This window comes from Protopterus annectens, chromosome 17.part0, assembly GCF_019279795.1.
Source record: "Protopterus annectens isolate FY-2018-M chromosome 17.part0, PAN1.0, whole genome shotgun sequence".
NCBI lineage: Eukaryota > Metazoa > Chordata > Ceratodontiformes > Protopteridae > Protopterus > Protopterus annectens.
In genome coordinates, this window is record NC_056751.1 from 729,693,941 (window position 1) to 729,709,512 (window position 15,572).

At 45.1% G+C, this 15,572-nt stretch overlaps 1 protein-coding gene across 2 annotated transcripts in view; it reads right to left on the reverse strand.

Annotated features, from left to right (window-relative positions):
• The window catches only part of NCSTN (nicastrin), an 876,107-nt gene that overhangs the window by 711,229 nt on the left and 149,306 nt on the right, over positions 1-15,572 (reverse strand). For both annotated transcript variants that reach the window (XM_044059533.1, XM_044059532.1), the window contains exon 4: positions 5,085-5,203. In XM_044059533.1, coding sequence (XP_043915468.1) covers positions 5,085-5,203 — 119 coding nt within the window. The remainder of the gene's footprint in view (positions 1-5,084; positions 5,204-15,572) is intronic.

Sequence of the window (15,572 nt, forward strand, 5' to 3'; positions counted from 1 at the left end):
AGACAAAGCCTGAAACTCAGAAACCCTCCTGGCTGATGTAATGGCCACTAGAAAGGCTGTCTTCCAAAACAAAAATTTTAGATCCACTGAAGCTGCAGGTTCAAAGGGGGAGGCACCAATGCTTGGAGGACGAAGGTAAGGTCCCAAGGAGGCATCAAATCTTTGACAGGAGGACGCAAAAGAAAAGTGCCTTTAAGAAAAGCCTTACACAGCCTAGAAGAAGCTAAGGCGATGTTATCTTCCCAAACATGAAAATTAGAAATGGCTGCCAACTGTACTTTCATTGTGGAGAAGCTAGCTCCTTGCTGAAAGATACTAGTCAAAAAACCTAACACCACCAGAACAGGGGCTGTAAAAGGATCCAGGTTCCTGTAAGAGGCCCAAATGGAAAAACGCTTCCATTTACTGGAATAAACTTTCCTAGTGGAAGCTTTAAGAGAGGCCACTAGTATAGATTTTACAGGGGATGAAAGACCGGGAGTCCTGGCAATCAATGGAACTGGAGCAACCAAGCTGTCAGCTTGAGGCTGTCCAGGTTGGGCGAGCAGGCACCCGAAGGATGAGAGATTAGATCCGGGCAGGGATCCAGAATCCATGGAGGAGCTAGAAAATGAGACCAAAGTAAGGGAAACCAAACTTGGTGAGGCCAGAATGGGGCCATGAGGATCACTTTGCACCCCACTCGGAAACTTCGGAATGAGTGGTAACGGAAGGTAAGCATACAGAAGCCCGGGGGGCCAAACATGGACTAGAGCATCTCTGGGGGCATCCCATGGGGAGGGAATCAGAGCGAAGAACTCGCTGCACTTCGTGTTGGAAGGAGATGCGAACAGATCACAGCAAGGCTGTCCCCATACAAGAAATATCTCCTCCGCTACTGACTGTTTCAGAGACCACTCGTATGGCATCAGAATAGCTCGACTCAATCTGTCCGCTAAAAAGTTGGAGTGTCCCGGGATGTGCGTTGCAATCAGAAACTGACCAGTGGAAGTCGCCCACTCCCACACTCTCATGGCCTTGCGACACAGGGGATAGGATCTGGTTCCCCCTTGTTTGTTGACTTATCAGACAACCGACATGTTGTCTGACTGAATTGCAATCATTGTGAGAGGGAGGATAGTGTGAAAGGCTTTCAATGCTAAAAGCACTGCCCTCATCTCTAGAACATTTATGTGCAACTTGGTTTCTGTCTGGGACCACATGCCTTGGACTGTCCTTCCCAAACAGAGTCCCCCCCCCCACCTGAGTTGGGAGGAGTCTGTGGTCACTGTGGCTTGGACTGGGGATGACATGAAGGGGCATCCCGCTGCAATCTCTGGTGAACTTAGCCACCAAAGGAGGAACGTCCTGTGGGTGTGACTGATCCTGATTGGAAAATCCATGGGCAGGTCTAGCCAAAACCACTGGATTGCCAGAGTCCATTGAAGAACCCACATATGAAGACGTGCGCAAGGAAGAATAGATACAGAGGCAGCCATGGAGCAGAGAACATCACTCGCCTTTGGAAATTTGAGGTTCACTATTTGAGCTATGTGACACCTGAAATGCAAGATCCTTTCTGGTGTTAAGAAAACTTTTAGCTGCAAAGTGTCTAGCCGTGCCCCGATGAAGTCTAGAACTTGTACTGGTTGCAATTGGGATTTGTGAACATTGACTGTAATCCCCAATCGATCTGCCAAGAGAAGAAAGTAGTCTTGGGCCAGACACAGAATATGCTTGGTGGACGCAGTGAAGAGCCAGTAGTCCAGGTACAGAAGGACCTGAATTCCCTGAAGTCTCAGGTGAGCTGCTACGACTGCCATTACCTTGGTGAACACCCTGGGAGCTGTGGTAAGACCGAAGGGTAGAGCTCTGAACTGGAAGTGACTGGCTCCCAGCCGGAAGCGAAGAAACCTCATGGAGCTTCTGTGAACTCTGATATGGTAGTAGGCATCCTGGTGGTCTAACGAGCATATCCAGTCACACTCTCGGAGATCAGGCAGAATGGACGGTAAGGTGACCATCCGGAACTTTTGTTTGGCGACGGACAGGTTCAAGGTTGACAGGTCCAAGATGGAACGGAGGTCCCCCATCTTTTTTTGGCACTAAAAAGAACCTGGAGTAAACGCCTAATCTGGACTGGCTGAAGGGGACCTGTCGATGGCTCGTTTTTGAAGTAACTTTAAAACCTCTAAAGCTGCGGTCTCCCTGTGAGCGGGTGGAACATCCGGGAGGTGTCTTATAGGCACAGGTGGGGCAACAAATGGGATAGTGTAGCCTCTGGATACTATTTATAGCACCTAACAATCTGCAGTTATGGACTCCCATGCCGCTGGGTGCAATGACAATCTCCCCCCGACTGCCTCCAGAGTAGGACAGTCGGGCAACTCCTCAGGGCTGTTGGGTGGGCCTGTCAGAAAAAGGTTCTCTAGACCCAAAATTCCTATGACCCCCTCTACCTCTGGGTCGGCGTCGATCCTGTCCCCCTCTGCCTCTGGGGAAATAGTTGTCCTGAGACTCCCGGGAAAAATGTGATTTCCGGAACCACATCTTCTTTTGCCCTCTTTGATTCCTAGAAAAGGACCGCTGAGGGTTAGAGAAGCGGATCCCGATGGCAGAAAAAGTCTTCCTGTCTTTTTCACTCTGGACAAGAGTGTCACGTACTGCCTTCCCAAAAAGGGAGGAACCGTCATAGGGAGCATTAATAAAGGACGCCTTGAAATGGTCCGCAAACTGACACAACCTGAGCCACACGTTACGCCTGTCCCAGCCGCCCTAGCTGCTCCTTCCGTAGCGTGGGAAAGGAGACACACGGACGTGTTCGATACAGACTTCAGAATCGACATTTTCACGGAGAACAGTTGTTTGTCCTGCTGCGATAAGGACTCTGGGGGCGACTCAGCGAATTCTGAAACAAGGTCTCGCTGAAACTGGATAACATGCGTCAAATATTTCAGCGCACGGATGGAAAAAGTCACTGATGAATAACTCTCCTGTGCTAGTTCCTTCTTGGTGGCTGCTGCGGCCACCATAGCGTCAACGGGGGCTCATTTTGACTATGGTTGTCTATCGGTGGGAGGAGACAGAATGTTGTCAGGGCATTTGGGGATAGGCTCTATGGTATCAGGCTCCTTCTATGCCCGCGTGGTGATAACATCCACTAAGGGATCCGCTGGTGGGGACAACCAGGAAGTAGATGGGCCTGTGCCAAAGGCCTCCAGGAACACTGACTCATCCATAGAAGGTTTTGGGGCTGACCAACCTCCCCGCTGGCTGAGAATTTCCATGATGTCTCCAAAGGAGACATTTTCGGGAGGTGACCTGGGGGAACCTTCTCCTTCCTCTAAGTCTGTGTCTGTAGTGAGGGACTCCGGGGAATCCAAGTGCCTCCTTTTGCACTTGTGCTTACGGTTGCCCTCTTCAGTAGGACACACTGAAGAGGACTCGTAAGCTGCAGGGGATCCTCAGAGGGAATAACCTGGGGGTCCTCTAGCATAGGCTGTCAGACAGGATGAATGGGAGTTGACGCCAAATGCAGCAGGGTCTGGGTGGAATCCGAGCAGATGGGCTGGGGTCTCAATCCTTGGGAGAGAACACTCTCTACCACTTTGAATGCCGATGGACAGTGTACCTCCTTGGCACCCAGCAAGGAAGAAGCCCTCCTCAGGTCCGAAGCGGGGATCGGAGCTGAAGCGAGGGTAACCTGAGATCCAAGGGAACGGTTCGGATCCGAACAAGCCGGAGCCGAAGAAGAATCCATTCCCTCGGGTCCGACTCCCTGTCCACAGCTCCGAGAGTCACCCGGATCCGAACTAGCTGGATCCGAGGAAATTAAGGTAACAGCCGGAGTTGAGGTTGGAGGAACAGTCAGCGCCGAGCTACCAGCTCCAAAGAGTCTCAGATCCAAAAACCCCGAAGCAGTCACCCAGATCGGGGAAGGAGAGATGGGGTGGAAAAAGGGCATGGAGGTCCCCCCTCTGGAGGGAGAGGGGCCTGGCAAGACTCCCATCTGTATTTGGGCCTGAAGAAATCTCTGCATCATCCTGTCCATGTCTAAGTCCGATAGGCTCAGAGTTGATCGCGAAGAAGCAACCGACTCGGATCTGGCTGGTCTGTGCAGTAAGGGTGAGGAAGGCCTCGGATCCGAAGATTCCAGTGGCTCCGGTGAGAAACAGGGTGATCGGAGTCATGGAGAAACTGGCCTTGAAGTCTTAAAAGGAGGGCTAAGGAAAGGCTCCCTGTCCGGGAATCTCTTGCGAGGCCTATCCCTCCTCCTTTCTTTATCCTCCCTGCGCCCTTCTCTGTCCTTGTCTCTGTCTTTTTCTTTTTTTTTTTTGGTTGTCTACCTCAGAACCAGAAGAAGCGGGAGTTTGAGTCCCTGTCTGGGTGGGAGGTTTGGTGGAAGTACCGGAGACCGAGGCCGAAGCAGAATCCAGCATAGAAGCAGGGAGAAGACCCTAGGCGACCAATCTGGCCTTTCGATCCCTGAGGGGTCTTGGGTTAAAATCCGCACAGATAGCGCACTGGATGGATAAATGGGGCGCTCCCAAACAAATTACGCACAGAGTACGACCATCAGCCAGTGAGAGCTTGTGGCCACACTCTGTACATTTTTTGAAGACGGATTTAGGCTGATCAGCCATAGTCCAAAATTGAATGCCACTCCCTACAAAAAGAATAAAACACACACACACGCTGAGGGAAAATGGGCCTAACAGCAACTGACAAGACAAAAATCATTTTTTTTTTTTTGAACCGACGAACAAAGCGTTATACTAATGGGGGAGGTAGGATACACTAACGATCACAGACACACTAAATAGGAAGAACAATCCCAACTTACTTATCCCTGAGCTCAGAGCAAGAGAGACCACAATGCTCACTATGGCACGATAAACGAGATCTGGGGGAAGATAGGAGATGGTGGTGCATTATGGGTAGGGGAAGGAGCTCAGAGCTTGGAGCAGATGCTAGAAAATAATTTGGCGGCTCGGATCTAATATGGATCCGAATACCCACAGGTTGCAGATAAAATGAAGTTAACTACTTCAGATCTAATGTTATCATGAACACTGCCTTGAAAGAGGCAAACTGCATGCACTTACCAAAACCATCATTGGGACATTTCTTATCCGGGGAGAAGCCAAACTGTGGACTAGATGGTGGAATCATTACAGCCACTCCAGAAACTCGGGATGTACCTTTCAATTTCTGCATTATCTCCCTGTGGAAAATTAAATCAAAAAGTGAAATATCTGCCTCAAAAACAGAACAGTAAACAAGATCAGTAGAAAAGGGGATTCTTTCTTGAATGTACTAAGGTTTCCGGTAAAGAAATCCTCCATATCCCTCAAAGACTATCCTAAGAATCTCTACACAGGACACAATGTAAAACTAGTCCAGAAGCAAATAGCCTATGACAAGCAGCTACAATTCTTTTCCATTGTTTAGTTTAGAATAAATGCAAAGCAATTCAACATTCTTATAAAAACAGCAGATATCTATACAACCTGGAAAACAGTTTCAAAACAGTTACAAAAAATGCCAATAAAGGGCAGATCATTGCATTCCAGTCCATGCACAACTTCATTTTTCCCCTGATATTTCACAACTGAGATGCCATTCAGACTGAGCAAGGTCACAATGTTTTACTGATTTGTTTATATCAAAGCTGCATACGAGTCTATTAGCTCAAAGTGGCTACCACCTCTGTTCTGCTGTTCCTGCCATAAAGTAAGGCTTTGCATAAGATCAAACGGCCTATAACTGCATCATCCAGAAGACCAGCAGGACAGCTTTTCTTTATCATTCTCTCTCTGAGGTGTAGCAGTCTCAGAGTGAGAATAAAATAAGGAAGTATGAACAGCAAAGGGAACTTGACCTGTAAATAGCACTTTTTTGAGATTTCTGATTTTTAATACTTTGTTCATAAACTTCACAATCTTGAGCGCATGTGTTGTGGGTATGTGCACTCAGGCTGTGGGTTATGAGCTACAGGGCTACCAGGGATCTATGAATCAGGGTATGAGGTTTTGAGAACTAGCAGTGGATCCTATTCCAGTATTTGGGAATATCCTTACCCCAAATTCACCATCCAAATCCAAGGAAAAGCCAAAGACAAATCTATGAACAAAAGGCTTGGTTCTTTCATAAATATTGAAACAAATTCTTCTACTTTCATTAAGACATAAAAGTAAGTTCACCAATACTTGGAACTTGTATTAATATGTACTGTGTCAAGAAGGAGGTTACACAAGAAGACTTAAACCCAGGGCCGGATCCAGAGAGATTGTAGGAAACAGAAGCATCATCATGTGATCCTTTGTTTCTTTGTTCTGTTGAATGTTGACACTGAGTTTTTTTAATTTAGCTGTGAATAAGTTGGACAGCATGAAGTCCAAGTTTAAATGTTAATATTTTAACTATGAATGCATTTTAGCTTTTTTTTTTTTTGTCAAGCACACAGGTGTGAAATGCACTGAATTTGGACTACTAGTTTGTCTAATGTTTAGTGTAAATCAGTAAGGCTATGAGCTAGTACAGTGATTCCCTCAGCTTTCATCTGTCTTCTATGTGACACTGCCAAATTACTTCAGAGGGTACTCATACAATGCTCCTGAAAAGGGGACACTTGGGATCAGTGGGCTGCCCCAGGCCATTAGCAAATGCATTACACATCTGCCTTTTGATTTATTGTGTCATTCACAAAGATATTAGTTAGTTTTTCATCACATGCTATTTGAGTATGAATCCCACTATGTATCTTGTAGTTTAATGGGCTGCTTGATGAATTTCATTAAATGTAACTTTCAAAAGAATTGAAGCTTACTGTTCCTCATACGAAGTCTGTTTTCAGTGTGTGTGTGTGTATGTGTGTGTGTGTGTGTGTGTGTGTGTGTGTGTGTGTGTTTGGTTTAGAAAATGGCTGCCAATTCTTTTTTCTACAAAACTTCATATTGAAGTGTAAATGAAAGCCAAATCTCTGTGATAACTGTAAAAGTAAAGAATAAAAGACTATGTATTTCTTTGCGAAATATGGTTAAAGAACAATGACTGGAAACCAGTTCTGACAGGGTATAAATGTTTTTACTATAACAGACATTCCAACAAAAAAATCAGGTGAAGATGTTATCATAGGGATTAAACATAACTATGAGACCTGTGATTATTACATGTTCAATGGCAACACCAATACTATAGACTGTGTAACAGAAATTAAAGACAAACCTGGAACATATAACAACTGTTGGGAGTGTATAGATGACCAAAGTAAAGTGCAGATAACCTAGAGGAATTCATACATTCTTACATGAAACACAGGAGGAAAGAAGAACATTAGCTTGGGACTTAAATTTAACAGAAACAGACTGGAACAATATTGATTCAAAAACATTGGTAAAGAAATTATCCAGAGAGTATATTCAGGAACAACAAATGCTTCAGATTGTAAAAAAAACTACCAGGGGACAGAATATACTAGCTACTGTTTGTGTTCCCAAAGAAATTACTGTAATTTAGGCAAGGTTCAAATGACAAATTCACCACCGTAACAGGTACAAGCAAGCAAAATCTGTGGGTAATACTACTCAGTGCTAGAAGACTAAACCTCAAAATACATTCACTCGAGGCACTCCTTAAAATGGAGAACAGTGACATCTGTGCAGTGACAGAGACCTGGTTCAAGGCTCCAGAGAGCACCCCTGCATTACGAGGTTATAATTCATTCCACACCTTTCAGCCACCTAACCTGGACTGAAACACTAAAGGCGGAGGTGTGTCCATATTCATTAAGGATATCCACACCTCCAGGCTAGTTGCTTAGCATAATGCATCCGAGATAATACAAGTGCAACTAACTCTGGGCAAGACCGCAATCCAAACTGTAACTTGCTACAGATCCCCCACCATGCCCCAGGATTCCCACTCCTCATTTCTTGATACACTGGAAAATATTAGGTTACAACCCAACACCCTAATAATAGGCGATTTCAACTACTCCACCATTAACTGGGAAAACTACTCATGTACCAACTCTTTTGCTCGACGTTTTCTGGAATTCATAAATTCCAACGCCTTGGATCAACTTATCCACACCCCCACCAGGGGCAGCAATATCCCAGACCTGGTCATTACCAACATGGGTAAACGGTGTTCCACACCACAGGTCAATTCCTCATTGGTCAGATCAGACCACAAGCTAATCACCCTAGACATCCACATCCAGCCCCATTAGGGAAACCACCGTAAAAAATTTATCCAAAGCCAAATTCACACTTCTTAAAACAGAAGTGCCAAATTTCACGACACCCATGCAGACGGACAATGAGGTACGACTGCTGAATCCTACACAAATGCACTTTATAAGAACTTACACAAGTGCATGGATCATGCTATCCCTAACAAAACCAAGATGCTATCCTCCAAAAAAAGGAAGCCAATCTGGTGGTCCCCTGCCATAAACAAACTCTACAACAGAAGAAAGAAACTGTTGCAAAAAAAAAAAAAAGAGTAAAATCCCATGATTGGAGGAACTCCCTGGTCAGCCTCAGTAAGAAGCTGAGATCCCTCATAAAATCCTCCAAAGCTAGTTACGAAAACAAAACCGCCACTGATTCTAAAGAGAACCACAAAGCATTCTACAACTATGTCAAGAATCTCAATGGCAACACTCAGATCTGCTCTGCGTTACAGCACAATGGCACTAAATATACAGAACCAACTGATATTGCCAACATCCTGGCAGATAGGTTCAGTGCTAACTTTACCCCCCTCTCACCCCCTAAAGGGCCCATCTCTATACCGGAGGAATGCAAAGTTCCTGTCATAACGGCTATACAGGTAAAAACCACACTCTCCACAGCCAAGAAAGTACAGTTTTGTACCTACCATAAATGTAGATGTTCGAGTGCTAATACAGCTGCAGTCATAACAGATGGGTTCTCCTGCCGTCAGGCGGGTCCTCGGTCGGCCAAATTCCAAAGTCTAGGTCCGGCATCGGTTGTCGTCGCTTTCTTTCCTGACGTCAGTGCGACAGGGGTATATAAAACACAGCCGACGCCATTTTCTTCAGTCTTTCTTGCCCCAGATGTCAGGTGCCCCCAGAAGGAAGGCAAAATATATAGAAATTATATATATATATATATATATATATATATATATATATATATATATATATATATATATATATATATATATATATATATATATAGATATATATATATATATATATATACATATATATATATATATATATATATATATATATATATATATATATATATATATATATATAATCATGCATTACAATATAATCAATAATGAAAAAGTAATCCCGTAACAGACTCAATGAAGGCTGTCCCAAAAACGTCACCAATGTATCAGTTCAACAATTCAAACTCTTCAGACCAAAAGGTATAATTCCACAAGGTTTAATGAACGATAAACATAGAACAAAGGTTAAGCACTTTCATTTCCAAAAACGGAAACTTCTTCAGAACCTGAAGTACAATATAATCAAAAATCAGTAGTTGCAAGCAAATACACCATAGAAGGATAACCCAATCAAGTTGTAAGATGAGGAGTTAGCCACTAGGTCTGTACCCAGAGGGGAAGGAGGGAGGGAAACCTGGACTGCAGCTGTATTAGCACTTGAACATCTACATTTATGGTAGGTACAAAACTGTACTATGTTCATCGTGCATACAGCTGCAGTCATAACAGATGGGTAGAATCCCAAAGCTACGCACAGGGTGGTAGGCACTAGGTAGAAATGGGAGGAGCCAGCATGCCCTGCAACACAGCAGAAGCAAAGCCTGCTCTAGTTTTGGAGAATAAAGGTAGGTGGTAGTGTTTAGTGAAGGTATGCACAGAACTCCAAGTGGCTGCCTCCAAAATATCTTTGGTAGGGACTCCTCTGAGGAAGGCTGCAGAGGTAGCTGTGGCCCTTGTGGAGTGGGATCTGATGCCTGCAGGTACAGATTTACCATGAAAGGAGTAACAAAACCGTATGCAGTGACCTATCCATTTCAAAATTGTCTGCTTGGAAATTGGCTTCCCTTGAGCTCCTACAGCATAGGACACAAAGAGTTGTTCCGATTTCCTGAAAGGTTTTGTTCTGTCCAAATAGTAATGTAGCTGTCTATGGATGTCTAAGGAATGTAGCAGCCTTTCCCCTTTGTTTTGAGGATTGGGGTAAAAGGTAGGTAAGTGTATGGCCTGATTTAAAGCTACCCTGGATACTACCTTAGGCATAAATGACGGATTGGTTTGTAGGGAAACCCTGTCCTAATGGAAGATGAGAAAGGGCTGCACAGCCATGAGGGCTTGTAGTTCCGAAACCCTACGAGCTGAGGTAATGGCCAGAAGGAAAGCTGTTTTCCAAGACAAATATTGCAAATCTGTTGAGGCAGCTGGTTCAAAGGGAGGCAATGTTAATTTTTCTAGAATGTAATTAAGATCCCAGGCTGGTATTGGTTGTTTCCTTGGAGGTCTTATATTCTTAGCCCCTCTGAGGAACTGTCTTAAGAGTGGGTGAGAGAATAAGGGTGGATCAGTGTTGTATTCTGCAGAAATGGCTGAGGCATGAATTTTGATGGAGGAAAATGTAAGTCCACTGTTCAACAGCTCAGCTAGATACTGTAATATCTGAGGCAAATTCAGTTTTTCTAGGATCCTGGCCTTTTTTCTCATTCCAAGCGCAAAACCGTTTCCATTTTGCGGAGTAAGCCTTTCTAGTAGATGGCCTTCTGGCCTCCAAAATGACATCCTGCATCTCTTTGGAGACTAGGGTCTGTTGTGGTGTTAAGGAATTTTCCATGCAGCCAGATTGAGTGTTTTCAGCTGACTGTGTAGAGTTTTTGTAGCTGTGCTGAGTCAGTAGAAGAGGCATTAGAGGTAGGGTCCAGGGAGGAGTATGTGTTAGGCTCCTCAGGAGTGGGTACCAGTGTTGTCTTGGCCAGTCTGGAGCAATCAGTATCATCTTTGGTCTGTCTGCTCTTGCTTTCAAGAGCACCTTGGGCAGAAGAAGCAAAGGTGGGAAAGCGTAAACTGTCCATGCTGCCCAACTGAAAGAAAGGGAGTCCACTCTCCAGGCCTTTGGATGGAAGGTCCTTGAGCAGAACTTTGTCAATTGATGATTCCTGTGGGTGGCAAAGAGATCTATGTCTGGCCTTCCCCACGCTTGGATTATCTTTGTAAAGACTTGAGGATGCAACTTCCATTCATGTGAGTCTGTCATATTTCTGCTTAGATTGTCTGCCAGCGTGTTTTCCAATCCTGGCAGGTACTGTGCTTGAAGTTCGATTTGCCATTCCAGAGCCAAGTTCAAAAGTGACATGGCTAGCCTGCACAGGGGGTATGAATGTGTTCCTCCTTGTTTGTTTATGTACCACATTACTGTGGTGTTGTCTGTTCTTATCAATAATTGCCCTGGATGCAGGAGGTCCTTGAAAGCTGTAATTGCATTTATCACTGCTAGCATTTCCTTTTGATTGATGTGAAGGTGCTTTTCCTTTTGGGACCATTTGCCCTGAATGCACCTGTCTGTCATGTGTGCCCCCCAGGCGTAGTCTAAGGAGTCTGTTGTGATGACTTGATTTGCTTGAGGCTTGCAGAATGGTAGACCTGTGTTTGTTTGGCATGCTTGGGCCCACCATAGAAATTCCTTTTGCAAACATGGAATTATTGGTATTATTGTTTCCAAACTGTGGCTGTGTTGAGACCAAAGGTTTTTTAGGTACCATTGAAGTTTCCTCATATGCAACTTTGCACATGGGATTAGAAGAATGCAGGATGCCATGAAGCCCAGAGCCTGCAGTATTTTCCTTGCAGTTAGCCTGGTACAATTTGCTAGTATTTTGAAGTACTGAGTTAATTGCCCCTGTATTTCTGGCGTAAGATAGGCCCATCTGGGTGTTTGTGTCCAAGTTGGCACCCAGGAAAGTTATTTTCTGAGATGGTGTTGGCCTGGATTTCTCTTTGTTGACTGTGTATCCCAGAGAATTCAATAACCATGTTACATAAGCCACATGTTCCAGAAGTATGTGTTTGCTGTCCGCTTGGATCAGGTAATCGTCCAAATAAGGGTAAATTTGTATCCCTTGAAGTCTGCAGTAGGCAATTACTGATGCCAGGCATTTCGTGAATACTCTGGGCGCAGTAGATAAGCCAAAGGGCAATGCAGAGAATTGATAGTGGATTGAACCTGCAAGAAATCTGAGGTATCTTCTGCAGCTTTGTCTGATTGGGACATGCAGGTATGCCTCCTTGAGGTCCAATGTTACCAGCCAAGACTCCTTGCCCAGCTTGGGAAGAAGCTGCTGTAAGGTGAGCATCTTGAATTTTGGTACGAGTAGAAATGTGTTTAGGATGGATAAGTCCAAAATGGGTCTCCAGTCGGTTCCTTTCCTTGGTACCAGGAATAGTTTGGAATAAAAACCTTGACCTTGTTCGTGAGTAGGTACCTCTTGAATAGCTTTCATGTCCAAGAGCTTTGAAATTTGTACTTGAGCCTCTGCCCTTTGATTGTGGGGCAGGTTTGGCATGCCTCTCATTTTTGGAAGAGTGTGAAAATGAAATCTGTAGCCTCTGTTTATAATGTCCAGGATCCAGTTGTCTGTTGTGATAATATGCCAATTTTTTGTAAATAATGCCAGCTTTCCTCCCAAGGGTGCTGCCAGCTGAGACTTATAGGTTCATAGGTTCATACTAGGCTATCTGCCCTAGGGCATCTATAAGCCTAGCCAGAGTGTGTGTGGCTTTCACCACCCCTTAGGATGAGAATACTATACCCATTAGTTTGCTGTGCCTCTGTCCAGCAGTGACACAGAGATGATTCCCGGGGTAAACCTACCATCTCCCATCCACTCGTCAAGATTTCTCTTGAACAGAGTCAGTGAGGGACTCTGCCTCACATGGACTGGGATTCTGTTCCATAGTGTAGGGAGTCTCTGGGTGATGAATCTGTCCCTCCAGCATGTCCTATTTATATCCGTGTTGAGGTTTAAGTCTCTTGCTCTCGTGGCTCTGGTGGATTTGGATTTTTTGAGGTGGAGCATGTCCATTAATTCCGGGTTGGACATGGCCTTGTATGTCAGGCACAGATCACCTCTGAGCAGACGGTATGCGACTGAATAGAGCTGGAGTTTCTTCAGTCAGGCATCGTATGACATATGTTGGAGCCCCTTTATCCTTTTGGTGAGGAACTTTTGGGGTCTTTCCAACTGCTGCAGGTGTCGGGTAAGGTACATTCCGAATGGGGAGTTGTACTCAATCATTGGTCTGATAAGTGAAGAGTACAGGGTACAATGACCTCTCCTGATCTGGATGTGAATCCCTTCATGATCAGGTGGGCAATGTAGAAGGTCTTCCTAACCACTTTGGCAATGTGAGTGTCAAAAGAGAGGTTACTGTCAACTTGGGTCCCCAGGTCCCTGATAACTTCTTCCATGTTTAATGGATTACCACCTATGTGTTAATTAGGGGTTACCTTGTTTTTCCCAAAGGGTATGACTATACATTTTTTGGCATTTAGCTTAAGGCCATGGCTCTGGCACCAGTTATCCATTTCTATGAGACCTCTCTGGAGGATGTCTGTGTCTGATGGAGTGTCATTTATGGTGCCCAGTTTGCAGTCCTCTGCAAATTTTGTCAGCCACAATCCCCCTATGTTTGCCTGCACTTCAGAAAAATAAATGCCGAACAAGAGGGGGCCAGGACTGAGCCCTGTGGGACACCGCCGTGACCGCTTAGAGTCTGACATGGCACCAGCAACTCTAACCCTGTGTGTTCTGTCCTTGAGCCAGTTTGCAACCCATCTTGTGACATATGGGTTTACATCTAAGCTGGTGAGCTTTTCTATGATGCCCGAGTGGGGTATTGTGTCGAACGCTTTTGCTAGGTCAAGGTAGGCTGTGTGAACTGCCTTACCCTCATCAATGGCCTTAGTGACTGTTTCGAAAGTCGACCAAGTTCAAGAGGCAGGATCTGCCCTTGACAAAGCCAAATTGGGTAGGATCCAGTGTCTGTAGGTCCCCAATGTCTTTATTTATGAGTTCCACTATGATCCTCTCCATAGCTTTGCAGACGAGGCTCGTCAAGCTTATGGGGCGGTAATTTCCAGGGTCCGTAGAAGCACCACCTTTGTGGAGTGGGACCACAGTTGCCGTACGCCATTCTTTGGGTAATGATCCTGTAGTAAGGCTAAGATTAAACAGCAGCCTTATGTGTGGGTTTAGTTCCTCATTGAGTTCTGGTAGCACACAGCCAGGGACATCGTCCGTCCCATTGATGCTGTGTTTTTGCTTTAGAGAGAGCAGCTCTCAACTGGGCATCTGAGATGTTTGGGAGGCTAGACTCTGGTGGGATAGATATTTCTCCTTTTGGGGGGAGGGAGAAATTTGCAATGAACCTGTCTGCCAGTATGTTGGCAATGTCTGTGGGTTCAGTGATTTTTTATCATTTTGGACTAATTCTGAGCATATCTGGGAGTTTCCACCCAGGTTTCTAACATAGCTAAAGAAGGCCTTATGATTGTCTTTTGTGTCATTAGCGATTTTTCTCTCAAAGTTGGCCTTGGATGATTTTATGAGTGATCGTAGTTTTTTGCTAGTATTGATCAGAGATGCCTTCCTTTTAGGGATTTTGCTCTGTCATGTAGTAGCTTTCTCCTCTTGTTGTAGAGTTTGTTTATGGCTGGGGTCCACCAGACTGGGCGCCTGCCTTTGGTGGAAAGGGTCTTGATTTTATTAGGGATTGCTTGATCCATACATTCCTGGAGGTGCTCATAGAAGGCATTTGTAAGGGTTTCAGCAGCGTGGGTTGTGGTTTCCACTGGCTCGGGGCCTTGAAGGATACCACTCCAGTCTTAAGAAGTGTGAAGTTTGCTTTTGAGAAGTTCTTCACTGTGGTCTTTTTGCTGGGGTGGGGGCGGATGTGGATCTCCAATGAGATTAATTTATGGTCTGATCTCACCAATGAGGGATATACTTCGTGTGGAGCATTTTGTCCCCATGTTTGTGATGACCAGGTCTAGTATATTTTCTCCTCTTGTGGGAATGGTGACTAGTTGTTCCATAGCATTTGAGTTTATGAACTCCAGGAACCTTTGGGCTAGGGTGTTGGGGCTTGAGTAATGGTCCCAGTCTATGTTTGGGTAGTTGAAGTCACCCAATATGATGGTGTTTGGAGAGACATTCATACTCTCCAGTGTCTTCAGGAAGGCTGTGTGGGTTTCTGAGTTTGAGAAGGTGGTCTGTAGCATGATACAAACTGTAGGGCAGTTTTACCTATGGTTAATTGCACCTGGATGGTCTCCGATGCTTCGTGCGTTGCCACTAACCTGGAGGTGTGGGTATCCTTTATGAATATGGATACTTCCCCTCCTTTTGTGGTTCTGTCCGGATTTTGGGACCGTATCGCATTATATGAGGTATAACCTGATAGCGCTGGGGTGATCTCAGGAGCCTTGAACCAGGTTTCAGTCACAGCACAGACATCGATGTTCTCCATACTGAGGAGGGCTTCGAGGCGTGCATCTTGAGGTTCAGACTTCTGGCATTGAGCAGTATTACCCTTAGTTTTTCTCCATTTTTGTT